General features: G+C 42.3%; 3 protein-coding genes across 7 annotated transcripts in view; all 3 read left to right on the top strand.

Annotated features, from left to right (window-relative positions):
- Positions 1-2,011: 2,011 nt before the first annotated feature.
- wbp11 (WW domain binding protein 11) lies at positions 2,012-7,042 on the top strand. The gene is made up of 12 exons (XM_084926615.1): positions 2,012-2,226; positions 2,785-2,871; positions 2,991-3,022; positions 3,130-3,223; positions 3,484-3,680; positions 3,983-4,116; positions 4,224-4,381; positions 4,477-4,710; positions 4,842-4,967; positions 5,073-5,354; positions 5,505-5,690; positions 5,782-7,042. The coding sequence occupies exons 2-12, from the start codon at positions 2,808-2,810 to the stop codon at positions 6,468-6,470; spliced, it is 2,196 nt and encodes a 731-aa protein (XP_084782741.1). The 5' UTR covers positions 2,012-2,226; positions 2,785-2,807; the 3' UTR covers positions 6,471-7,042.
- Positions 7,043-7,168: 126 nt separating this feature from the next.
- ddx47 (DEAD (Asp-Glu-Ala-Asp) box polypeptide 47) lies at positions 7,169-12,709 on the top strand. Its single transcript, XM_084926616.1, has 12 exons — positions 7,169-7,339; positions 7,557-7,650; positions 8,505-8,693; positions 8,774-8,845; positions 9,044-9,162; positions 9,563-9,634; positions 9,787-9,903; positions 10,011-10,157; positions 10,751-10,888; positions 10,982-11,052; positions 11,246-11,375; positions 12,349-12,709. Exons 1-12 carry the CDS (start codon positions 7,214-7,216, stop codon positions 12,511-12,513), a joined length of 1,440 nt encoding a protein of 479 aa, XP_084782742.1. The 5' UTR covers positions 7,169-7,213; the 3' UTR covers positions 12,514-12,709.
- Positions 12,710-13,042: 333 nt separating this feature from the next.
- LOC146388995 (myosin-10) overlaps positions 13,043-26,164 on the top strand; it is a 76,844-nt gene continuing 63,722 nt past the window's right edge. For 2 of the 5 annotated variants that reach the window (XM_084926611.1, XM_084926610.1), the window contains exons 1-3: positions 13,044-13,475; positions 15,155-15,532; positions 24,260-24,416. In XM_084926611.1, the coding sequence (XP_084782737.1) occupies positions 15,188-15,532; positions 24,260-24,416 (502 nt within the window). In that variant the 5' untranslated portion in view covers positions 13,044-13,475; positions 15,155-15,187. Of the gene's footprint in view, positions 13,476-15,154; positions 15,533-24,259; positions 24,417-26,164 lie in introns of all 5 variants that reach the window. The other 3 variants (XM_084926614.1, XM_084926613.1, XM_084926612.1) reach the window with 3 other exon arrangements.

Raw genomic sequence — 26,164 nt, 5'->3', positions numbered from 1 at the left:
GTCAGCCCCGGGAAAGGAAGCGAAGCCCAGCATCCAGTTCTTCCCGACCTCCAAAGACCTCAGTGCCTCCCTCTGCAATCTCACATGATGACCTGCCAGTGGCAAAAAAATTGCCCCCCAGACCCGAGCCATGCAGTACTGACCACCAGCCAACCAGCTCCAGTGACAGCCCTTTAAACATCCACAACCTCTCAGTGGAAGTTTATCAGCGAGTCTACCATGAGGTGGTAGATAGCATGCTGACGTACGTTTGTCTCCAAATGTCCTGTCACTTTTTAAAATCGCCAGCTCTAATGGTTACAGTATGGTTTTTGACCACATGCATCATTTTGATTTAATTTCTTATTGCAAGTCCAAATATGGCTGCAAACGTCCCTACAGTCTAGAGCTGGCGAGAAGCATTAAGAAAAAGCTGTGGGAGAGACTGAATCATCCTATGGTGGAGACATCAACTAACAAGGACGGACTTGAAGAAATTGACATGGTGTATGGACAAAAAGTCAAAATCCCACAACATGATTTTGACATTTCGAGTTAGCCAAATCCTCAACATCCACCGAGCAAAAGAGCAAAGGAGCAGGAGCACTGCTACAAAACATACAATCAAAAACTGTGAAACACACAAATCAACTGTGGATAAAAGCACTGTAAATATATGACAAATGTTTCTGTAAATAGTTCACATGTGACTTTGATGATTAAAATGTAATTTCTGCACAAGTTTGTGTTTCTGTGTATTATAGATATATTCCACTGTGTGTTTGGACAACTGTTTAAGGTCACTGCTGAGAAAATGCACTGCACAGTACTACAAAAATGTGATGCAGGATGACATCTGCATTTCCATTCATGAATTGTCTCTTCAAACTATTTTATGACTGCCTGACTGATTTTAAAAAACGCATACACCATATTTAGAACACAGATTTTTGGATCACATGATGAAAACTGCAAACGTTCATAGGACTTTTATTTTGAAAAATCACTACTTATATTATTATTTATCTGACTCAAAATGGTTCATTTGAAGTCCTTCTTGACCATGATATATATTCAGGCACTGTGAACAAAACATAACATCCGACTTTAATTCACTCGCACCTTTGTCTTTTTAAAGACAACACATTACTTAACTTCCTTGAATAAAGTGCAGAATGCTAGAGATTTATGTCATTCTGTTTGCATACTAAATATTCAATAATCATTCATGTTCTCTAATGACCGGTGCCCAGTGTTGTGCCAAAAAGTGATCGTTTGCCAAAGTGATTTCTGGTATTTGCCAAAAAATAATTGATGGTAACAGATGTAAATGACTTGCTGTCATATAATCTGTCAAACGTTTCTCTCATGAATGAGATCAATTCATTTTGATCCAAAAAGAAACTTCCTTTCATCAGATGTGACTTTTATTCAGCTTTCATTTATTCAGGTAAAAAGTGTCGCTGACATTAAAAATGTCGTTTTCAAACGAGGTCTGGCCTGGAGGGCTGCAGAAGTTACAAAAAAATCAGTCATTTAAAAAACTGTGATGTTCTTCAAGTGGCCGAAAAGGACTGGATGGATCTTTATAATGTAGGAACAATAAAGCAGATTCATAGAGCTGCTTTAAAATTTGATATAACATATAACCCATTTTTAAACTCTGTTTACTGCAGCCTATTTAACAATATAAGCAACTATATAAAAACATAAAAAGAAATCTAGATCTAGATCTAGATCATAAAAGAGATCTAAAAAGAGATCTAGACATAAAAAACACGCAAAAAGTGATGGGCATACGATCACTTTTTGGTATGTCGGTGCAGTGAGGTTGTAATTGCTACTTGTAACCATCAGGGGGCAGTATCGCTAGAGTGCAGTCTTGGAACCTGTAACGAGAATCACCTCTTCATTATCATTAGAGTTACATTGCGCCACACAATATGAATACAATATTGTATATGTACAAATGCTATGAAGTGAAGTTTTAAATAATACCGTTCGTCCAGTTAGTTTTATTTTTCTTTCACTGCTCGCTTGTTTTGATGACGTCAAAATCGCCTTTCCGTTTTCATTCGCGGCAGTAAACATGGCGGACAGTTAGCGAAGCCACGGTGTTATATTCAATCCTGGGGGGTTTGGATTTCTCTTTCAGGACGTACGCAAAACGTGTTGCATTGCTTTTGGCACACGGAGGTGTGCGTGTGTTTAGGGCGTTGTGCCCTGTGAGTTTTTACTGAATAAAAGGTACAGTGAATTTTTCCCTCCTGTGCTGCTTTCGTTGCTAACGGGGGCCTAGCTATAAGTGCAAGCTAACGTTAGCCGCTAACCTGCCAGGCAAATGCTTTTGACCACCGGCATGATTTAACATATATATATGTATGTGTGTGTGTGTTACAAAAGTTTGATTGGCTCTGTGGTGTTTATCAGCTCATTCAATAGTTTAATTGTGCAAAAGCGTAACACATAGATGTTGGGGGAGCTTATATAGTTTGAGTCGTGCGTTGATTGTCAACTTTCTTATCTTCTTTGCTAATAATAGCTAACAGTAAAATTCTTTAAGGCGTGTATTGCAGATAGTTTGGTTAAACTGCCTTCATATCGAAGTTAGAATTAACAAAAAGGAGGCTGCAATTTGTCAAAAATGAATTCAAACATTGTTTAAAGCCTCAGTGATTCATAAATATGAGCTAAAAGTGTTATTTTAAGTTGTGACAAAATCCGACTTATTCTTGAACGTACCACAAAATAACAACGCAAGGTTTCCTTTACACTTCTCTTCTGTTTTGCTGTATTACATGGCAGCGTGAAGGAGACCCACCGTCACAATGGGGCGACGTTCAACCTCCTCCACCAAGAGTGGGAAGTTTATGAATCCCACCGACCAGGCCAGTAAGTGCTGATAACAAACTGGCGCTAATTCAATCATGAATTGATCTGCTGGATATTGCTCAGTTCCTGATTAGATATAAAAATGGTCATTTCTTTCTTTCTCTCCCCCCCTTCTACAGGAAAGGAGGCCAGAAAAAGGGAGTTAAAAAAGGTTAGAACCATTCACTTAAAAAAAAAAAGATATTTCTAAATATGCAATACAGGATAATAATACTGTGATAATATGATGGTAACATCGTTTTAATTTGGAAATATTAGAACAAGAAGCAGAGGATGATGGTGAGAGCAGCAGTCCTGAAGATGAAGGATCCCAGACAGATCATCAGAGACATGGAGAAGCTGGATGAGATGGGTGAGATGACAGGGCTGAGTTTATGCAATTTAGATGTTAGAGATATATTTAGTTGTAACTATTTAGTTGTATGTTTGCCACTTGTAGAGGACCTGAGCTTGTGGAACACATGTATCAGTAGATTTATGCTATATATAATTAGTGTGTGTATTTAAGTATTTCAGGCCTTTAGGTAACAGCAGAAAATCACAGTCAAAATCTGAATTCTACAATTAATTTGCTGCTTTTCTAATGAAAATAATTACTTTGTTTCTGAACAGAGTTCAACCCAGTTCAGCAGCCGTTGCTGAATGAGAAGGTGTTGCGGGACAAGAGGAAGAAGTTGCGTGAGACATTTGAGCGCATTGTTCGTCTGTACGAAAGAGAGAATCCTGAAACCTACAAAGAGCTACGCAAACTTGAACTGGACTATGAGACTAAAAGAGGGCAGCTGTCTCTTTATTTTGACTCAGTCAAGGTGTGTTGGAAACTACATGACAGTTTTGGGGGGCGGGGTTCCTCAGTTTATAATAATTCTTGCATGAATTGATGCAGGAATGAGAGATATATTGTATGCACATTGTCCTACAGGCTTGTGTACGCCTTGTTGGGCTGCAGAAAAATCTTAAAAGTCAGGATGATGAATATTTTGGGGGAGACACCAAAACTCGTCTTTTATTTGTCTTGAGCTTGATTGCTTCAGATGTGTGCTCCATTACCTTATTTATCCTTTGTTGTGCTCTCTGTTTACTCTGTTGTGTGACGTTTCCTCTTTTTCAGAATGCAGAGTTGGTGGAGGTTGACAGTATCCCTCTACCAGACATGCCTCATGCCCCATCCAGTATCCACATCCAGGACATCCCACTACCAGGGGCTCAGCCTCCCTCCATATTGAAGAAGAGCTCCACTTTTGGGTAAGACTCATTCTGAGTAGTAAAAGTTTCAGCAGTTAAACTCCGTATGTGACATTTTAGAATTTTAATGGGCAGTTGAGTTAATTCTGTTTTTATGCATGTCTTAGTAAAGGACCATCGTCCTCCGGACCAGCATTGGCAACAGTGCCAGGTGTCCCACGCTTACCTCCAGGGAAGAAGCCCCCTGGGCCTCCACCTGGCCCCCCACCTCCTCAGGTCCTGGCACTGTATGGACCTGCTCGACGCGGTTACGGCACAGATGCAGGTGAGATACAGCCAGTTTCCCTCTGATAATCAAATGATTTTTTTCCACCTATAATGTAACATTTCTTCTTGTTACACTATTTCTCCTTTGAACAGAGCCTTCCATTCCTGGATTTGAAAAGGACTCTGCAATGGATTTGGGGAGAGATCGGGACAGCGGGAGTGAGAGCGACAGAGATCAGGACGATATTGATGATGACAGCGACTCTGAAGACATCAGTGAAGAAGAGAGAGATGAAGGGGGAGATGGCGAACAGAGAATGCGCTTGGACAGGCAGGACGATGAGAGAGAACGAGAAGAAGATAGAGACAGAAGTGAAAGACATGGTGGTGAGTGTTTCTGACTGCTTCAACACATTTAAGCCTCAACTCACGTCTTTGTTGCCTTTATTTATCTCTTGATCTTATAACTGTTTGTATTCTGTTGTATTCCTGAATTTGTTATTATTTGACTACTGCAGGTCGTAGCGTACGTTTCGCAGATATGCCTGCAGAGGCACCCCGTGAAGGAAAAAGGAAGAAGAAGAGGGTTGTGAAGAAGACCAAGGCCATTACACCTCTGCAAGCCATGATGTTAAGGATGGCAGGTACTGTCAGTGCTAAGCACTTACTAAGCTAGTGCTCCTCACAGTTTCTTTTCTTTGTATGATGATATGCTATGCCATTTTTATTTGTTAATTTTTTGTCTTCAGGTCAGTCAGTTCCTGAAGAGGAGGAAGAAGAAGAGGTGGAGGAAGAATACACAGATGAATCAGACAGCTCTGACATCGAGGACAGAGGCCCTCCAGGGGACAACCAGTCCCATCTCATGACCAATCAGCGACTGCCCCCTCCAGCTGGGACCACGGGACAGCAAGGGCCTCCACACATGCAAGGGCCACCGATGACAGGACCTCCACCACTTGGTCCACCTCCGGCACCACCAATGAGGCCTCCTGGTCCACCATCTGGCCCACCTCCTGGCCCCCCACCAGGTTTGCATTCTGATTAGCTAAAAGATTGATTGCTTCAATTCTGAAGTCATACTAGAATAATTTCCTGTGCCTGTTCTGTGGGGGTCTTCTACTTCTCTAAGTGTGAGTGCTCTGCATCGTTTTTTCAAAGAGATCTTCTGTTATCTTCAGGTGCTCCTCCGTTCTTGAGGCCTCCTGGCATGCCTGCAGGAATGAGGGCTCCAATGCCTCGGCTTCTGCCTCCTGGGCCTCCACCAGGTCGACCACCTGGTCCTCCACCAGGCCCCCCTCCTGGCCTTCCACCAGGCCCTCCACCACGTGGTCCACCTCCCAGATTACCACCCCCAGCACCACCAGGTAGGCACGTGTGTGGAGGCAATCTAAAGATATAAAATAGTGAGAACTTCTGTTGAATGCATTTCTCATTTATGTTTTTTTCTCCTTGTAGGTATCCCGCCTCCTCCCCCAAGAGCTGGAGGGCCTCCGCGTCCTCTTGCACCACCTCTGTCTCTCTTCCCTCCACCTCTCAATTCCAATGTGCTGAGTGCTCCTCCAAACATTGTTCAGCGACAAAAAGGCTCAGGATCCAGCCAGGACGGTTTACAGACCAACCTGCAACCCCCTGCCATGCCCATGCGACCTGGTGTCATGCAGATGCCCCCTCCGCCTGGGACAGCTGCTGCCTCCACAGGCACCAATCCGGGCAGCAATCCCCCCAGCCATCACCACCCTCCCACCATCGAAAAACGCGCAAACATCACCTCTGTCGCAGCTGCAGGAGGCAACCTGGCAGCAGGTGCCGGTGCAGGCGGGGCTACCATCTCTGCCAAACCTCAAATTATCAATCCCAAGGCAGAGGTGACCCGCTTTGTGCCCACAGCGCTGAGGGTGCGTAGGGACAAGGTTGGAACAATGCCAGGAGCAGCACCTGGGCCCATGGAGAAAGCAGGGGGTTCTGTTGGAGGAAGGAGGGGAGATGAAGGTGTGGGAGGAGGCCAGTGGCAGAAACAGCACACCGCAACAGCTCCTATGGGCGTGGCCAATCCATCACAGATGGGTGCTGTGTCTCAGCCCAACATGAAGACTAAAGACCAGGTGTATGAAGCCTTTATGAGGGAGATGGAGGGACTCCTCTAAGACTTGGGAGCGTACTGCCGATAATGATGATCAGTGTGGCAAGCTGAACAACAGCAGTGTGTTTGTTTTGTGTTTTCTGTGCAGAGTTATAGAGGTAGCCGTCTTCAAGCTTTCAGCTACAATCAGTTTGTCTGTCACCTACCAGCGAAAGGCCACTACACCCTCAGCTTTGTTCTCTACAGGCTCATATTCATTTGATCTGGGTTAGATTTTTGTTGCATCAACAAGAATGTGCATTTCAAAAAGAATAAGAAATCTGTTTATTTTACTGGGTAACTTGCATCATCAATTCAAGAGAAGAACACTATGCTCTGCACAGAAGTGCTTTTTCACATCCAGCATATTGTTTTGTTTTTTTGTCTTGTTTTTTAACTCTGAAATTGTGTTTTTCCTCCAACCACCTGTTTGCAACTTGACCTTAGAAGCAATCTTGTATTACTTTTTTCTGTTTTTATATTGCAGATCTCCTAACATCAAAATAAAGTTATAGAATGTTTTCCAACCACTGACAACAGTAAAAGTGTAAAACTGTTTGATCTTCAGCCAAATAAAAACTCAAAAAACTGGTTTAATCTTGTTTCGGTGTGAATCAATCCGCGACAGAAAGTCCCATGTCGTATTTTAAGCCAATCACTGGCGTTTTCGGTCGTAAACACAAACTTCCATCATCCACTGCGGCTTAAGCCCGAACTCGTTTCCGCATCTGCGCAGTGCGGAACTGACGACACGTTGGGGCGAAAAGCATGGCGGACGAGGAGAGCGTGAAGCCAAACACAGACGAAACACTCGAAGGTTCGAGCAGCGATGAAGGAAGCGATCACGGTGATGGCGGAGAAAACGACGAGACGGTGAAGAGCTTCAAGGATCTGGTAGGTTTGCTTCAGCGAGCGAAGGAAAAGAAACATTTCAGGCACATTAACACAGAGAGACCACTGCTGTTCGAGTTAGCTACAACTCCGCTGTGTTACGTAAACCTCATTTTATCCTTTTAAATATGAATGGGATATGTCTGTGAGACATATACGGCGCTAGTACACAATTATGATCGTATTACAAAGATTTCTACCTGTTGTCTGCTTCCGATAGGGTGTTACTGACGTTCTCTGCGAGGCTTGTGATCAGCTGGGATGGAAAAGCCCCACGAAGATCCAGATAGAAGCTATACCGGTGGCTCTGCAAGGTGAGAAATCACGCTTACCTCTTTCTGTCAGTTTTACACAAGTAACAGTACATGATCACACGTAACAGAACCATACGCACATTTTTGGACATCAGAAAAAATAAAACCCTTCTGGAATATAATTCTTTTCGCTCTGCGGGAAATATTCAGTTATGTAATTCCAACGATTGTTTCAGATCCTCTACTTGGATCATCTTAGAGGCCATTTGCGTCCATGCTGTTTAAGTCCCCTAAGGTTTTAAACAATGAGCTGTAGACAATGGGTGGTTACTGTTGAGGAGATCCTTGTGATGGAAAAACTCACACACAGACAGAAAAAGAAAGAAGAAAACTTTCTACAAGACTGGGACAAATGTTTATTATACAAAGTGAAGAAAGGACATGAGTAAATCGAATTATTAAAAGAGGCAGATTTACTCCGACACTACCAACTCTGGAATGTTCAAATATTCATGAACTTGTTTTTATATGTTTGTGTATGGCTACTTTTCAGCTTTAGCATAGCCACCATTTGTGTGTCATTGTACTAGACCATCAAAAAAACAAGTTGAAGTAACAATGACAGCAAATATCCTGTTAATCAGAGATGATGGGCTAAATGCATGGCCCAGGGATTTGGAATCTGAAATCTCAGCAGAGGATTGGAAATCAGTTTGTGCTCAAATTCATACCGTGATTACACACCTCATATCTGTACGTGTAACATATGAAACTTCTCCATATTTCTCTGTGAATCATTATGATTAAACATGGACTGAAGCTAAAGGAGCAGCGCTTCAGTCTGAATCTCAGGACTTGTTTAAATCTCTAAAGGTTAAAGTGCGTAACATTTCTTGTCTCCTTGTGACCTGCAGGGAAGGATGTTATTGGCCTGGCGGAGACTGGTTCAGGAAAGACCGGTGCCTTCGCTCTGCCTATCCTCCAGTCGCTGCTGGCCTCCCCCCAGAGGCTTCACACACTTGTCCTCACACCCACCAGAGAGTTGGCATTTCAGATCTCTGAGCAGTTTGAGGCCCTGGGCTCTAGTATCGGCGTTAAGTGCGGTACGTGTCCTTGAAAGGTGAGGCGGCTTGCAGTGGTGCGGGAGGCTCTATGCTCTAAATCCGTCTCTCTTCCGTTGCAGCCGTGATAGTCGGTGGAATCGACATGATGTCCCAGTCCCTGGTGTTAGCGAAAAAGCCGCACATCGTTATTGGTAAGACTTTACCTTTAAGGACGTTGCATATTTTTCACACTTCACACGTCTGCTTATGTTCACCCACTGTTGTAATGTTTGTATCCTTTATAAACTACCGAATTTCCCAGAGGAACCCACCCGAGGGATTAATAAAGTTTTATCTTATCTTATTGATGATACACTTTTAAGTAAAAAAATCGTTTTGTTTTTTTCCAGCCACGCCCGGTCGTTTGATCGATCACCTTGAGAACACAAAGGGCTTCTCTCTACGAGCGCTGAAGTTCCTGGTCATGGATGAAGCAGACAGAATCCTCAACATGGACTTCGAAACTGAGGTCAGTAGCTTCCTATTGCTAGGCGACTCACTGTAGCACCTCAGCCACATCCTCCTCAGTGTGCTGTTAAATGGCAGGCTCAAAGGTTATTGATGAAAGCATTTTAAAGTGAATGTGACAACCTTTGTGGCAGTTTAAATCCAAAAAGTGAAATTTACCTAAACTTTGCATTACTAGCTGTAAGCTGGTAAAATTACAAAAGATTACAAATAGCCGATAGGCTGAGCTTTATATTAAAAACCTGCTGGCTACGGGCTCCACACCTCCAACGCCTCAGGCTAGATTTGCGCTTGTGACGAGAAGGTTTTCGAGAATTTAACTTGTACAAATTTCAAGAAGCATGTAGCCCATGTAGACTGTCACTTTTATAACTATTATTATTTTTATTTTTTTTTACCAGGTGGATAAAATCTTGAAGGTGATCCCAAGAGAAAGACGCACTTTCTTGTTCTCGGCTACCATGACCAAAAAGGTATCTTTGTGTTCTTCTCTCTTTGTCGACTCTAGATGACGGAGAATGTTAGTCGCGTTTCTTTTAGCCGTCCTTGTCCTGCACATTATGGGGGACAGAAATAAGCACCTGCCACAGTAGCCTTTGCCTGACCTTCTGTCATATGTTTACAGGTCCAGAAACTAGAGAGAGCAGCTTTGAAAGATCCTGTGAAGTGCGCGGTGTCTACGAAATACTCCACAGTAGACAAACTGCAGCAGTACTACATCTTTATACCATCTAAGTACAAGGTAGGGTGCACACGTGTACATGTGTTGACCATGTGCTGACAGTTGTGTTTGTGACCTGCTGAAGCTGTTTTATATTCAGTAAGTTTAGCTCTTGGTTTTGCCAACAGGACTGCTACCTGGTTTCCATCCTGAACGAGCTGGCCGGGAACTCCTTTATTATTTTCTGCAGCACGTGTAACACAGCCCAGCGGGTGGCACTGTTGTTAAGGAACCTTGGCATCACTGCTATCCCTCTACATGGGCAGATGAGTCAGGTAAAGCTTCAGAGACTCGGTTGAGTATAAGGATTTAACCTGAGATGTTAGCATTCATTATAGTGCCTGCTGCTCTGTCAGCATTACCTACGCATATTATAAAACCCTGTAAACAGTTTGGTTTATGATCACACTTGCAACACATGCTAAAGTCATGCTTAATTAACTTTACGTGCAAGTTAGTGTACTTTTTGTACCATTTCGAAACATTTGGAAGTCATTGTCATGGTCTGCAGTTTACCATAAGCAGTCTACAATCAAATCTACATTCAAATCAGGCTGCAGTTCACTTAAATGTTTGAATAGAGCTCTTTGCACCATCTAAGATGCTGTTTTTGTAGACCAAGAAAACATTCTTTCACTCATGAATGAAAGTGAATGTTGACCAGCTTCGGTCCCGTTTGGCTGGATGTCAGCCCTCTTTCTGGTTTTGTGGCATTACAGCAAATGTGACCTAATGTATGATATGAGTTGTGTGTAAATATTCACACAGACATTTATCAAATGGAGCTTTTAAGGAAGTGAAAGTTTGCCCTTTTTCTTTCTGGTGGATACTGTGATGTGATCTGGATCTTCCTTCCTTCGCCGTGCAGAATAAACGTCTTGGAGCTCTGAACAAGTTCAAGTCCAAGTCTCGGTCGGTGCTGCTGGCGACTGACGTGGCATCCAGAGGACTGGATATTCCTCATGTCGACTGCGTCATCAACTATGACATTCCCACTCACTCTAAGGTACCGAGGCGCTGATAATCATGTTGCTGGTGTGTTTGATGATTTATTTCACTTCACCAATGAGCTGATCTGTGGATGTGTTTGATCCTACAGGACTATATTCACAGGGTTGGCCGAACAGCCAGAGCAGGACGATCTGGAAAATCCATCACTTTCGTCACTCAGTAAGAAGGGCCTTTTTATTGTCACCAGTCATTCCATATACAATAACATCTCTGCTTTGTTTCCACGTAATGCCATTTTTATACCATTTTGACATATCATTTTCTGAATGGTTGAGTAAGTTGTGCAATACTGTGGTTTGGAGAGGAAGGTCACTGCAGCAAGTAAATGTGTCTGGTGTCCATATAACCATAGGTATGATGTGGAGCTTTTCCAGCGAATTGAAAGCTTGATTGGGAAGAAACTTCCAGCCTTTCCAACCCAAGAGGAGGAAGTGATGATGCTGGTGGAGAGGGTGAGCGAGGCCCAGAGATTTGCCAAAATAGTAAGTCATTCTGTCTTTATTGTGTCTTTTCTCTGTATTTCTCAGATATAGCCTAAAATTTAAAGAAGAAAAAAACATGCTGTGTGGAGAAGTGATTGGGGAAAACAATGGTGCATAAACCCGTCTGAGCCTGCCTGGCCAATGCATCAGTATTTAGTGGTATGTTTCTACATGAGGTGATTTGAGCTTTGTGAGACAGTGTGTTATCCTCCTGAAATCAGCCATCAGAAGATGGATACAGCGTGGTCATAAACAGATGGACATGATCAGACAGGCTGTGGTGTATGAAAAGTAAACAGTTGGTGCTAAGGATCCCAAAGTGTGCTGGAAAAATATCCCCAAAACCATTACACCACCAGCAACCTGAGCTGTTGATAAAAGGCAGGATGGATCCATGCTTTGATGTCATTTATGCCAACTGTTACCCTCCTATCCAATTGTGGCAGCAGAAATCAACACTCATCACACAAGGCAACATTTTTCCAATCTTCTGTTGTCCTTCTGTTTCATGAGACCATGTAGCTTCTAGCCTCAGTTCCTTGTTTTTAGCTGACAGGAGCAGCACTCTGTGTGGTCTTCTGCTGCCGCAGGCCATCTGCTTCAAGTTTCGAAGCAGATGACCAGAGAACTGACCTCACTGGATATTTGCATTAACAGGCAGGTGTAGGTGGTAAAGTTGTTGGGGAGTGTAATGATTTAAATGTAACCATATATTTAAAAGAGCAATGACTGCAAGCATAAACTAAAAGTTACAAACAAATGTTTGAAACTTTGCTAAACCAACTCAGTCTCTCTCCAGCCAATGATTGGTGGAACCCCTGAAATCATTTAATTTCTTCAAAAATACATATTTAGAAATGTTTGATTTTTTTTTTTAATTAAACTTGTTCTGTCTTGACCTAAAATGCCTGTATATAGAATATAGTTAGCTATTAGTGTACATGAACATTAAGAAAACGTTTGTGTTCCCCAGGAAATGAAGGAGCAAGGCGACAAAAGGAAAAGGCCAAAAAGAGGGGACGGAGACGATGATGACACGGAACAGGCGACCGGCGTGAGGAAGAAGGTTAAAGGAGGAGGGGGAGGAGGAGGAGGAGGGAAGAAGCGTGGCGGAGGAGCCTGGAGGGGCGGACGCTGAAGAGCCCCAACATTAACAGACTGTACAGAACTATGACATACAACGCCTTTACCGTCTTTTGAAACCTTCATTGTTTTGACACCATGTTTTCCACTGCTTCGTTAGTAAAGTGAATGACTATTTAATTACAGAAAACACATGTTTTTCTCGCCCCTGGTGACATGTTTCCATTTGTAATAAAACTCAAGAAGTCGCACGATTGTGTGAGCTGGTGCTGCTGCTGATGTTGCTTTCAGACACAAGAGGGAGCTGTTTCAGTCAAAAGCCACATTATGTTTTATTAAGAAGTACTTAACCCTTCTTGTTTTCTAGCTTTTTTGTTTAGAAAACATGTGAGGTATTAGACAACAATAACAATGCGTGGCAAATTGAGGAGTTTTTATAATGCATGCAAGAAGCAGTTGCAATAGTTATTATGTTTTGGTTTTTTTATGCTTGTCAGTGGTTTGCAGCAAATTGGGGGGTTGGTTTGTTCCAGCCAATAGTGGAGAAGGGCAGAGAAAGACCGCAAAGTGAGAGCCCAATCGCTTCTAGGCTGCATGTAGTGGGTGTGCAGTGCCTAGATATTTGTGGGATAGATCTTAAGAGGTATCCACCGCAGCATAATTCCCGACAGTGTATTCATTATTGCTGCCTTCATTAATGCCATTGAGGGGATTCTGACAGGCGTGAAGGCACGCACATAAAAATTTATTAGCGGCTGAATCCTGACAAGAGTGCGACAGTGTGGCGTATTGATCTGCGCGATCACTTTCTAGTGCGCACAGTCCACCGTAGGCGGGAGCGGCGGTGGTCAAGCCTGCTCTCTTTAGGAGGGGCCCCAGTGTGGAGGCAGCACTGTGCACTGTGGTGCATACCGAAGTCCAGATACATGCCTGCATTTCACTTGTGGCTAGCAGCTGTATAGTTGCGTTCAGGGTCGAATCAGGGGGAGCTTTGTGAACAGGTTCTGACTGCTGCAGGTAAGTTTGCTAGCGCCAGCCGCGAGGGCGAAGAACGATGGGGCGCGTGGTGATTATTACGGCGTCAGTGAGTGAGCAGCCTCCGGGATAGGGGATGGAGGTCGCTCTGGAAACTTACTTTGGCTGTAGTCTTTATTTGAGTAGCGGGGTTCAAAATCCACCGCTCGGCGTCATAAGCGCTCTGGTTGACCTCGAGGACTCTTTCTCTCTCTTTTTTCTCTCACCATAGAAACGTGTTAATTGGTAACACCTGAACTCTTAATACGTAACAAAAAGTGCAGACTGACTGTGGTAAGCTAGCTTTATGACTCTACTTTCCTTTGGCTCATGACAATAATTTTCTCCGACAGTAACCTTATTTTTGTTTATCCTAATGGTTGTTCTCCAGACAATAACTTTTAGCTGCTGTTACTCGTTCTTTTAAATTAACCGTGTCGTGACTTATTCCCGTTACCCACTTATGTAGCTAGCTCCGTCAGTTACGCAGGTTTATTACGCAGTTATTAGCCTAATGTTTGGAAGGGCGACTTCAGCTGCATGTTTCAGGCGTTTATAGTTTCCAGAGCTACTTGGATAGGTGTTAAAATTCGGGTTATTTTGTATACAGCGAGCTCCCTGGAGAACGAGAGCGACTTATTGTATGTGACACTCACAGTACGTCGTCCATCTGTCCCGTTTGGTTTTCTGGCAGAGCGGTGTAGTCTGCGCAGTACGCGCATTATTGTTGTGCAGTGCCAGGCTGCCAAACCTACACTGAAGTCTGACTCGCAACTTTTATTTGATTGTCTGACATATGAGTTCCCTTCTTCACTGTATTACTTTGTTATACCAGCTATGAATCAAGAGACATACATTCATGCATATCTGTGTGATGTATAATGATCAGTGAATTCTACTAAATTCATAAGTATTAGTGTCACTGGACGTTTCTGCCATTATTGGATCTATAGTGATGACTACAAGTGGGAATCACCAGACACTAAGTTCATAATGCGATGTTATTTTAACAGAACTACTTTGCCATCTGCTGAGAATTGCAGTAGTATATATCACATTCTTTCAACTGCAAATCATGCCCTCAAAGTTGAAGTTGTTATCTCACTTCAGTTATTTATTTATTTATTTATTCACTAAAACCTAACATAAGACAGATTCAGTCTGCAATCAGTCTGCTATTGAATGGGGTGAAATTGGCATCTACATGCAGTCCTTTTCTGATAATACACCAGTTAATTGTAATATATCTTCAAAAATCACTGTTGCTGTCTACATAGACAGAAATTCACATTTAACAGAAATGTATATTTAACTGTTGCACTAAGCAGTGTTCCTGTTTTATAGGAATATAACTAGAATATAACCAGCTGGCAGCCAGTTGTGTGGAGTACCTTTGAGTTGTGCTCGCTGACAATGACTCATTCAGACTGATGGCAGCATGTTGGCAATCCGTCTGTATTTATAAATTAGCTAGTTATCTGCAAACCTCCATCACTCACTCTGAGAGTGACTGCAGTCAGAGTGCAGCTGTTTGCAGAAAGGTTACTTCCTATGAAGTGACCAGTGCAATCCCATTGCGATCAAACACACACACACACTCCTGTTGATCACATAGGGTGAGATGTAAAATTTGACTAAATTTCACGTTTTGCTACTTATCGCTGCACCCCCTTTTCTTCTAGGTGGCCATATTGTGGTGATCATTCCCAGTTAAAATGTCTCATCGGAGTGGGCAAGAGGACCCAGAGCGCTACCTGTTTGTGGACCGGGCTGTGGTTTACAACCCAGCCACACAGGCTGACTGGACGGCTAAGAAGCTAGTGTGGGTCCCCTCCGAGCGCCATGGCTTTGAGGCGGCGGGTATCCGAGAAGAGCGTGGCGAGGAAGTGCTAGTGGAGTTGGCAGAGAATGGTAAAAAGGTGGTGATCAACAAGGATGACATCCAGAAGATGAACCCACCCAAGTTTAGCAAGGTGGAAGACATGGCTGAACTCACCTGCCTGAATGAGGCGTCTGTGCTGCACAACCTGAAGGACCGCTACTACTCTGGACTCATATATGTGAGTGACTTAGACCTGGAGCCTTCAAAAGGTTCTTTTTTTTTTCTAACAGTTTACTGTAAACTCAACACACTGGTGGATGGTTGACCTCAAAATTATTTCTCTGGCTGTTCTGCTCGTTGCAGGCAGTTGTTTCGTGTTTAGTCACCTGTCTTACAGTCTTGGTTAAAAGTGAGATCTGATATTTATCCATCTTTGTTTAGGGAAAAAAGCAGCTCATCTGAGTGACTCATGACCACACAAACACACTCACATATTTGCACACAGAATGACTGACAGAGCTCTGTGGTCTTAAATGCCATAACTTCTCTCTCACCTTGGCTAAAGACAGACCTTTGCCATAAACCTTGCTGGTGTCACTCTAACCCCCACATTCCTTTATTTTAGCTGTTTCTCAGATCACAAAACAACCCTATCAGTTCAGTTTTTCTCATCCACATGGACATTTTTTAAAATATATTACACATGTAGACCAGTCAGGAAAATCTCTGGTGTCTGTATATCTAAATGTTTTGTAGTAGTGAATTTTTACGCAGAGTCTGGAGTGGTCTCTATCTCTGCATCGCTTCTGTCCCCATAATCCAGTTTCACCACAGATGAAGCAGCTCTGTGACGCGATCTTGACCCATTTAGTGACATGTTTACCAGGAATAGAATGTGGGTTAGTTTTTACCTGAGAGACTGTGGTTCGGGCGCTGCTGGGTGACTCATTGCACTTATAAATGAGCCTTTCATCCAACAAGACGTGATAAAGTGAATGCAGCAACGCATTGCAATCGTCAAATGCTTAAAAGTATTATTATAATTTGCCGCTACCAAAATGGAAGAAAGCATTTCAGCAATTTCCCATATGGCTTGAATTTCCATGTCATTCCACCAGCTCCCTCTTCAGTTTCTTCCTAATACCATGGTGTCATGGTTTCTGTTTTTTTCTGGGTTCAGAATTGGCTTTGGTGCTTGTTAATTGTCCCCTTGCCTAAGAGAAATTGAAAACATATGTCTGACTGTGTTGGTTTTCTAAAAGGAAGAGAATTTTCTCCTGTTTAGCTCACTGTTAGAAAAAGAAACCCCCTGTGCTTGAAACTTCTTTCCAGTGTGTTTGACTTACCCCCCAGAGCTCTGATATATCTACTGCAGACATAATATAATGCCTACCCCAAGGCTGTGCTTTGAATTGAGATAATTGGAAAGACCTCTGTATCTGAGTCATAATATGATTCTGCAAGTCTTTTACAAGTTGAGGTCTGTACTAACTGTTTTTCTAAACCTGTAAAATATTTTCATAGGTTTGCCTTTAGGACACAATTACTGTTTTCAATAACCTAATATTAAAGGGACTCTGTAGTTTGGTCTACCTGTACTTAGAAGACCTATGTTGATAATCCCCAATATCACAATCCACATTCTAGCAGACAATGCAGGTTGTTGTGTATGTTTATACAGTACATGACTTACTGTACCATGTCTTTATGTATCAGGTACTTAGAAACTAGGGGTGCAACGATACACAAAATTCACGGTTCGGTTCGATACTTTGGTGTCACGGTTCGATATTTTTTTGATACAAAAAAATTGTTCATGCCTTTTTAATTTGTCATTTATTAAAATTATAAATATATATTTTAACTCAAAAGTACAGTTTTGAAATCACTCATCTTTGGAAAAGAGAGTTTATTACAGAGAAATGGCTCTTTCCAAAATAAAAGCTATACTATACGCTTCTTCTGGGCTATATTCTCAGCAGCATATTAAACATATCAGGTCCCCATAAGGAGAATCATGTGCTAACGGCTGTCTAAATGACTCAGGTAAAGTTTGTAGCATGCATGCTTGTTGTTTTTGTCTGCTTCCACTTGTCTTTGCACTAGGATGATGTCGGAGTAAATGTAAATATTCGTTGTGTTCCCACTAGTGCTGTCAGCGTTAATCCCGTTGAAATGACGTTAACGCCACAACACGGCAAATCTTGGTTAACGAGTTACCGCGGATCGCCCCGTGCTTGGGGCTGGACGGCGTCAACACGTTAACGAGCAAACACACGCTAACGCCCTAGTTCCCACCAATGTAATTGAGCATTGCCTGGCACATCCAACAAACTGTTTTACTTTTGTCCATGACGCGCTTACCTTCAGGGTCATACGTTACATGAAAACCAAAATAGTTCCAAACGCCAGATCTGAATGAGGGTGGGGGAGGTTCAATTTGCCATGTTGCAACGAGAGCTTAACTTCTGTCTTGCTAGCTTGCCCTGCGCTCAGTGAATCTGCGTTCGACTACTCCGCCTAGGCTGCACTGTCGAGCGCAGATCCACTGAGCGCTCAACACAGACAGCATCGTCAGAAGAAAAGTTGATAAAATAAATTAAAAATTTTGTATTGTTCGATACATATGCGTACCGAACCGAAAGCACTGTTTCGAACGGTTCAATATCGATACGAGTATTGTTGCACCCCTATTAGAAACTGTATTGCTTTGAGAGAATGTCTCAAACTGGTGTCCCTTGTGATGTTATATTATTTCATTTTCAATTGTGTAAGCTTTGAAAATTCAAGTTAAGTGGAGTAGACTGAGCTCCTGCTGAGCTAGATGAGTCAGTAGGTCAGTAATGCACATTCTGTATGTTAAGGTTACTGTGAAGAAAACAAATCTTATATATTGTTGCCGAAACATGCAGAAAAGTCAACTGTGGGCGTCCAGTAATTTTCCAGTGTGTATCTTTACTGCTAATTACAATCACACATCTGTTACTGGTCAGTGAAATCCTGGTTTCTGTGTGATTTTTCTATCCTGTACAGCCTCTTTTGTATGGCCCTTTGTAGAGCTGACGGCTTGTTTCGTGTAAAGTCAGGCCGCCTGTCAAGCTGGCTCACTAAATTTGGCACCTTTCTATCTGTACGGTGGTGAGTCACAGGCTAGCCACCATGCTACTCACTAGCTGGGCTACAAGCAAGCCTTTGTGTTGTTAGATAAGCCTCAGCTGTCAGAAAGCCTCAGCATTCTTCCACGGCAAAAAGACCATCCGTCTGTCTGTCTCCTGCTGCCTACTTCAGCTCTTCTGCTGCTCAGTGTCTGTCCTATCTTCATCAACTCAGTTCCTTTTCCCACACTCACTCTGCCTCTCCGCTCTGACGTACTTGTCCTGGAGAATAATGACATAGATTTTCTTTCTTTCTTTGTTTTATGGCATGCATTGGTTTTCTACAAGTATCAGCTGATATTCACTCTGTTGACCGATCATCAACTTCATGTATCGCAGTTTTGCACTAAAAATGTGTATGAAAACTCTTACTTTAAACATCAGTATTGGCCCACAATCCATTTCCTTCTTATTGATTTCAAATATTTGCGTAGTTCCTACACTATGGCCCTGCTCAGAATGATTACATTGTAATGCTGGATCTGCCTGCAGGTCTAGAGCAGGCGCAACCTAAGAAAGAGAAGAAAACCTGCATGGCCAGGCTCATCCTTATAACTTTGTAGAGAAAATGTTTTAATATGATTAGATTAAAGTCATCGGTTGACTTCTATTTCTGGAGGAACTTAGGTTGGTTATGATGTAACCTGTTGCTGTGCTATGATTGTTCTTCATTTTGCCTCTTAGATTTCTACAGAAATAAAATGTGTGGTGGATGTAATGCCATAGATTCATACAGCTTTTTTGATAGCATATAGTATGTTTTATATAATGGGCTCCACTGCCTTAAAGCTTATACATTTGATTGTTCTGCTGCTGCTGTTAAATTGATTGGATACCACACATACCAGTGTTTTACTTCAAAAGCCAAGTCTGAAGTATTTATTAGCTTTGCTATGAAATCAGTGAAGCAGAGCCCCGTTGGGGAACTGGTCAAAGTCTACTGTAGTCCACACAGATTAGTGGCGCCGAGCAAGCCTCTGCACTCAGAGTGCCCTTAAAGGCTTTTGGAGTGGAGAAAGTCCCGTCAACGTAGGCCTGCTGTCTGACTGATCAGAGGTGGCAGATGGGGTCGGCTGTTGTGTCTGCTGTTGGCTATGTGTTGCTCAGCTGTTACTAGGCCACGGCATCCCCTCCCCTGGATCTGATTTCACAGTGGAAATATCACCTTCTCTTTCCTGGACTGGGCCAGGCATGGCTTCTTGGCAGGCGGTGTTAAGTTAGCTGTGTCCTCTGCTAGTTGGCAATAGCAGTTGTTAATGGTCTTCGTACTGGATTTATCCTGCAGGATATTTCACAATAAGAATATCCTTATTTTATTTTTCTCATATTTGCATATGTTTGAGGAATAATAACCACTTAATATTCTGGCATCATATTTTTTTCACTGTGACAAACCATTATGAATAAGAGAGGAGCTGAAAATAGTGTTTTATGACAAAAGACATTTTACTTGAGCCTCCAAATGGACAAGAAATCTATAGATAAGGGCGGGTCTCTAATGACCTTGTTGATGTTACCAGGTTAAAGAAGTTATATATAGTGATACTATATATATATATTAGTGATACTTTTAGAGATACATGTTTTAACTCTTCTCAAGGGATTGCTGACTCAACATTGAGTGCTCTGTGCAGTTTTAACCAAATAAAAGATGAACATAGAATGTGATACAGCAAACTTCAGGTCCAGGTATCTCTCTGCAGCCACACCAGCTGCTTTAGCACTAAATGCTGCAGAACTAAACCATGGAAACAGAACAGACTCTCCATTTATAGCGGCTCCAGTTTTCAGATACGGGGGAATTAAATTTTCATTAGCCTTCGAAAAGGAGAGTGGAGAGTTAGAGTTTCAGCAGCTCTCTCCCCCTCATGTAGGGAGCAATTTACAGAAAGGATGAGAGCATGGTTAAGTGTTTTTTTACGCCTCTGCTTCTCCATTGGATTGGACCACAGGGAGCTCCGTCAGCTGGATCATTGCTCTGCTCTTCATCCTCGTCTGCCTCTCTCTACTTCATCGCCTTCTTTCTTCTGTATCAGCAGCACAGCATCAGTTGCTCAGTGCTGACTTAGGCCCCTGACTGAGCTGTTACGTAACAGCTACAGTACGCTGTGTGCTCTCCGGGTCCTTTGTGATCGTCTGCTGAGTCACTCAGGTAGAAGTCCCAGTGCTGTACTCAGCCTTAGGTGCAGCGTTAATAATGAAGCAGGTGTCATGATGTGTGATGCTTTGATACAAAAAGATCCCAGAAGGAGATTGCTTTTCCAAATATTGTAGCTTTGTTTACTAGTTGTACTATATTAATGGCTGAGGAAGCGATAGAATAAATAGCTTTTTAAATATTTACGGCTCTTCAAAACAAAGGCTCTTATTATGGACAACAGTTCATGGAGCATTTGCCGTTTAAATTTATTTATTTCTGAACTGCATTTGTCATGTTGACAGTCAAAAGAGGAACCTGATCGTCAAAATTATTAAAGTTTCATAGATCAGATTTCTATTTCCGGACTTTTGCTTTTCTCCTCTGCTCGAGAGGTTTTAGTGATTGGTTTGTTGCCTTTTTTTTTTTTTGCAGGATTACTCAAAAGACAACTGCTTGAAAATTTAACCAGAAGTGAAGTTGGGCCCGAAATAGAAGTTATTAACTTTTGGAATTGATCCCGATTGAATCTGGATCGTCAACACTTAAGAGAGGGCACGATTGGGCATTTTGTGTAATATTTTTCACAAAACCACATCAAGTTGAAATAAAAATGAAATGAGGATTGTTCTGATGTTCTCAAGAAAATGGAGCAGACTCATCCAGACCCTGATATCCTTCTGGAACCCATGAGCTTAATTCAGGCATGGTCTCAAGTGAATTTTTATCATTGGTGGAGATATGCACCTCTGGAAATATGTTCATGTTTTTGTAAGTAGTGTTAAGTAACACTGCACAAACATATCTGTAACTCCAAGTAGCTAGCAGAGAGGTGCCTGACTCTGGTGCCCAGGGTGTTAAGCCATCTCGACCTCACAGATTTATAATATCCATCTATCTTTTGTTCAACATCTGGCTCTAATTTTTTATGTAAATATGAGGTATTAACTCACTGAAAGAGGCATAACTCAATGTATGCGTTATTATTACTTTCTTAAGGTTCAGTCACTATAGCTGTACTTTATATTCTGTAAATACAATGGAGATTTGTGTGGGCTCCTGGAATAAGCCTAGCATGTCAGTGTGAAGGTCATACTACTGTGAAGCAGCCTTTTCTCTGTGTCATCCATTGGGGAAATGTGAAGCCCCTATAGCATCTGCAGAATGAGCGAGAGCCACTGCCCCACCAGGGCCCCTCACGCCATCTGCCTTGCTCTCTGGTTGAGTCAGATTCAGCCTACAGCATAGCTCAGAAGCCTTCGAACCGCACACACTCTCTAGGGAGAGATTGTCAAGCTAATGCAGGGCTCTAGACTAACTTTTTGCCATGGGCGTACCGGTACGCCTAACTTTAAAAAGTTAGGTGTACCGGCACAAAAGTTAGGCGCACACAAATTTTATAATAATTTATATAATATAATGTGTTTTTCTGGATACACTGTGCTTTTTAAGCATTCAAAGATTGATGACACCGTGTCAGAGCACTGGCTATGAATTTCAGAAGGATCAGGCCTTAACTTAACAGAAAAGTTAGCAATAGTTCTTTTCCTATTACAGCTACATCCACTTCTGTCGTGCCTAGGCTGCTCACTAGGGCTGGGTATCATCACTGATTTCTATAATCCATTCGATTCCGGTTTTCAAAGTCCCGATTCGATTCAACTTAGCCTCAGACAGTCAGAAATATTATAATTCTGATCATTTATCAGTACTGACTTCATCAGAATTGTGAACATCACAGCAGATGCCTTTGTGTGAAAGTAACTGAGAATAAAACAGAAAAACATGAAGGAGATTTTCCTGGTCTGGCCTTTTATAGCAGATAACCTTAAAAATATTCTACAATGTTCTGCATATAAAGTTTAAATTTCTTCAGTATTGAACAACAGAAAAAATGGGCTTAATTGTCTGAGGTCATTTAAGTGAAAAAAAGAAAAAGAAAAGAAAAAGACAGCAGCCGACAGCGCTGTAAACAACGGTAGACTGGTGGGTAATAAGCGAATGAATAATACAGAAAACAGAGATTGGAGACGGGAAACTGTTCTTGAAGTACAGAGAGAGATAGAGAGAGAGCTAGCTGTGCATGAAGTGTGATTTTAATAGTCGTGGAAGCAAAACAGCAAAATTCATGACGACATTGATCAAATGTGAAGCGCAGTTTGCTGCTTCTTTTGCTGCTGGCTCGGTGAATTTTGGTTGGAGAGAGATAAAACCTGCAGCTCAGAATCAGCGCAAAAAGACGTAATCACAGCGCGGACCCGACGCATCAGATTCGCTAAGCTCCGACAGCGTGTCCGTCTACGGGCCGTCGGGTGAGAAAGCCGAGAAAGACAAAGTCGATTCTGATGCGTCGGTTCCGCTCTGTGTTTACGTCTTTGTGTGGAATCCGTGTACCTGCTCTCATTTGCTGTTTGGTTGTTGTTGAAATGGTTTTGTGAGCTTTAATCTGAGAATCTGGCGTTTCTGGCAAAACACAGTTATATTTAAAAGTCGATTCAGGATTTAATGAATTGATATCGCTTTATTCAAGCTACTCACCTCCCACTTCCACCTGCACTTTCAACTGAACCACGGCCAATCAGAGAGGTCCCGCCCCTTACTATCTCTGATTGGTTTAGTCCACGATAGGGGCAAAATGTATGTCTGTTGTTGACCACAGGGAAGGTTGCAGATTTTTTTTTTTGCTACCCGAACAGTTGGTCGCACAGGTGCAACCAAATAGTTTTTTTTAGTCGCACCACTGAAAAATTTGGTCGCATTTGCGACCAAATTGGTCGCACTCTAGAGCCCTGTAATGGCATAGCCAAATGCAACACCGCAAGTCAGAAAGTAGGTTAAACATTTGCAGTGCACACTGTTTGCTCTAACATGAGTCTTTATAATATTCCATAAACTCATTATTCATATTAATGCGGTGCTGTTTTGGATTAAAAAGGCTCTCTGGGTATTGCACACAGACAAGTGTCTGCTCAGTGTTTCATTTATCAGCATTCCCTCAGATCTGCTCTGCTCTGCTCTGCGTCTATCACTGTCTTGCATGCCAGCTATGATGATGTAAGCTACCAAAAAGTGGGTAATGACAAGTCTTCCTGCACTGATAAAATGCAGGCTAGATGATTTATAAAACCAGAAATGTACATGCTCCTTTCAATCTAAAATGGTAAAAAATGGTAAATGGCCTGTATTTGTATAGCGCTTTTCTAGTCCCTCAGGACCCCAAAGCGCTTTACACAACCAGTCATCCGTCCATTCACACACACATTCACACACTGGTAATGGCAAGTTACATTGTAGCCACAGTCACCCTGGGGCGCACCGACAGAGGCGAGGCTGCCGGACACTGGCGCCACCGGGCCCTCTGACCACCACCAGTAGGCAACGGGTGAAGTGTCTTGCCCAAGGACACAACGACCGAGACTGTCCAAGCCGGGGCTCAAACCGGCAACCTTCCGATTACAAGGCGAACTCCCAACTCTTGAGCCACGATCGCCCACCACTCAATGTTTTACACATCCTGTTTGTATCCACTTATGGTTCCATTGAGCCTTTATGTGATCATTGTGAGCAAACTTGAGAAACATCCACAACAGACCTAATCATATGTTCTTTTAGTTCTTAGAGAACTCTTTGATATTAACCTCCATGTTTGTTTGTTTCATATCTTTAAATACAGACATACTCTGGGCTTTTCTGCGTGGTCATCAACCCCTACAAGAACCTGCCCATCTATTCAGAGAACATCATTGAGATGTACAGAGGGAAGAAGAGGCATGAGATGCCTCCGCACATTTATGCCATCTCTGAATCAGCATACCGCTGCATGCTTCAAGGTATGTTACACATCTGCTCTTTGGAAATGGACCTCTTGCTATGATTACTTGACAACTACAGTATGTAAAATAAGTGATAAACACATTTAAAGGTAACTTAAAGGTAACTTAACTTATTATCAAACAGGTATAATGGAAGCTAAAGAATTTTGGTGTTTATCTCACTTGCGGGCAGGATTGGGTTTGCCTGCATAGTGTTGGAGATTAGTGTGTGAATATAGTTGTGTAATGTATGTGGAAGGTCACAAGGTCAGAGAGGTGGTCTGTTATCACTGAAGGGGTCAAGTAGCAGATTAAATATGCGGCAGGTTTTCCAGGTGTACGGCTGGGGTCACTCAGTTAATTGTTAATTGCAGGGTAATGCAAGGCTGTTCAACACAATCTTCATCCTTTAAACACCAGGCAAAGAGTTTTACATCAAAGCTTTAAGTTGCATCGTTTATTCTTAGCTTGTTGTCACAAATACTGGCCAGAGGTCTGCTAATGTAATGTTTTTGGCTCTCTACATAATTATTTCTCCAAACCATGAACTGATTTGCCTTTTAAACCACTGCAGTATTTTTTCCAAGCTGAAATGAAGACAGAAGTTTACTTTATAATGGTGGCATTTTTAGGAGAGCCTTAGACTGGATGTCTCAGATTAGGAGGGGGACATAAAATGGCATTTTCAGCCCCAGGGTAGCTGAGAGCCATAGCATTTCAACTTTCTAACTCAAGGCTTGGTAGTGCCAAAAGCCAAGGCTTGTTCCTCTGTCTCACTCTTATGGTGAACCATCGTACCATCTGCAATACCGCAGAACCACATGCAGGTTTGAAAGGAAACAATGTGGTGCTTCAGCTTCCACTGAAATCACAGAACCACTGAGCCATAATCAAACACAGGGCACCAAGTAAAAATAGCGCAAGCTCCTGTATATGTTTGATATATGATGTAATGTAGTCCCAAAGAGTTGAGCTAAAAATCTCATCACTGGGGATGTTTTATAATTTAGGTAGAAATTTCAGTATTGACATCATAGTACAGTGGTATCTTTTACTATGCAGCACATAAGCACATTCAAGTCTGCACTATGTCTTTAAAAGGTTAGATTTGTGCAGCCAAAATTTCTTACTTTGGATTTTCAGATACTGATTTAGTTTTTTATAGAAACACCGTAGTTCTGAGATCCTCTCCTTTTTGTTCAGTTTGAAAAACACGATTGTTTTGGAAATTTAAGCCAGGTCAGCTAAAAGGTTTAGTATATCATTGCTTTGTTTCAACAGAAAGAGACAGTAGTCTCTTTCTGTGTTTCAGATGAGCATAATGTGCTGTGAGTTGCGAGAGTGAAGCCTCTAAGCTCCTAATAATGTGTGTAGCGAGAGGCTCGCCTGGTAGACCTGATGCCCTGTGACAAAGGAATTTATAGCAAAAGTAAAGGAGATACAGAAAGGCAGGGCAGACACCGAAGGAGGCAAAGTGAGAAAGCAGGTTTTAAAAACATCAGTCTTCAGGTTGTCATTAACTTGACCTGCAGCACAGATTGGTTTTCATCCTGCAAATACACTGCATAGTTGGTTCATGTCTTGAGCTACAGCTGTTGCATACTTGAACTTACGGTGTAGCTGGAGCTCATCAAAATCCACCCGGCCTGCTGAAGGATAGACAGCAGGAAAAGGTTAATACAGCATGCATTATTGGAAAAGAGTTGCACAACTTGTTTTGATGGTCTTTTATTGAAGCCCACACTAGTCTCCTTTTTGTAATTCTA

Source organism: Perissodus microlepis, chromosome 4, assembly GCF_051167445.1.
Source record: "Perissodus microlepis isolate ML-2025 ecotype Zambia chromosome 4, ASM5116744v1, whole genome shotgun sequence".
Lineage (NCBI taxonomy): Eukaryota > Metazoa > Chordata > Actinopteri > Cichliformes > Cichlidae > Perissodus > Perissodus microlepis.
Note: the sequence above shows the minus strand (reverse complement) of the source record. Positions and strands in the feature narration are given on the sequence as shown.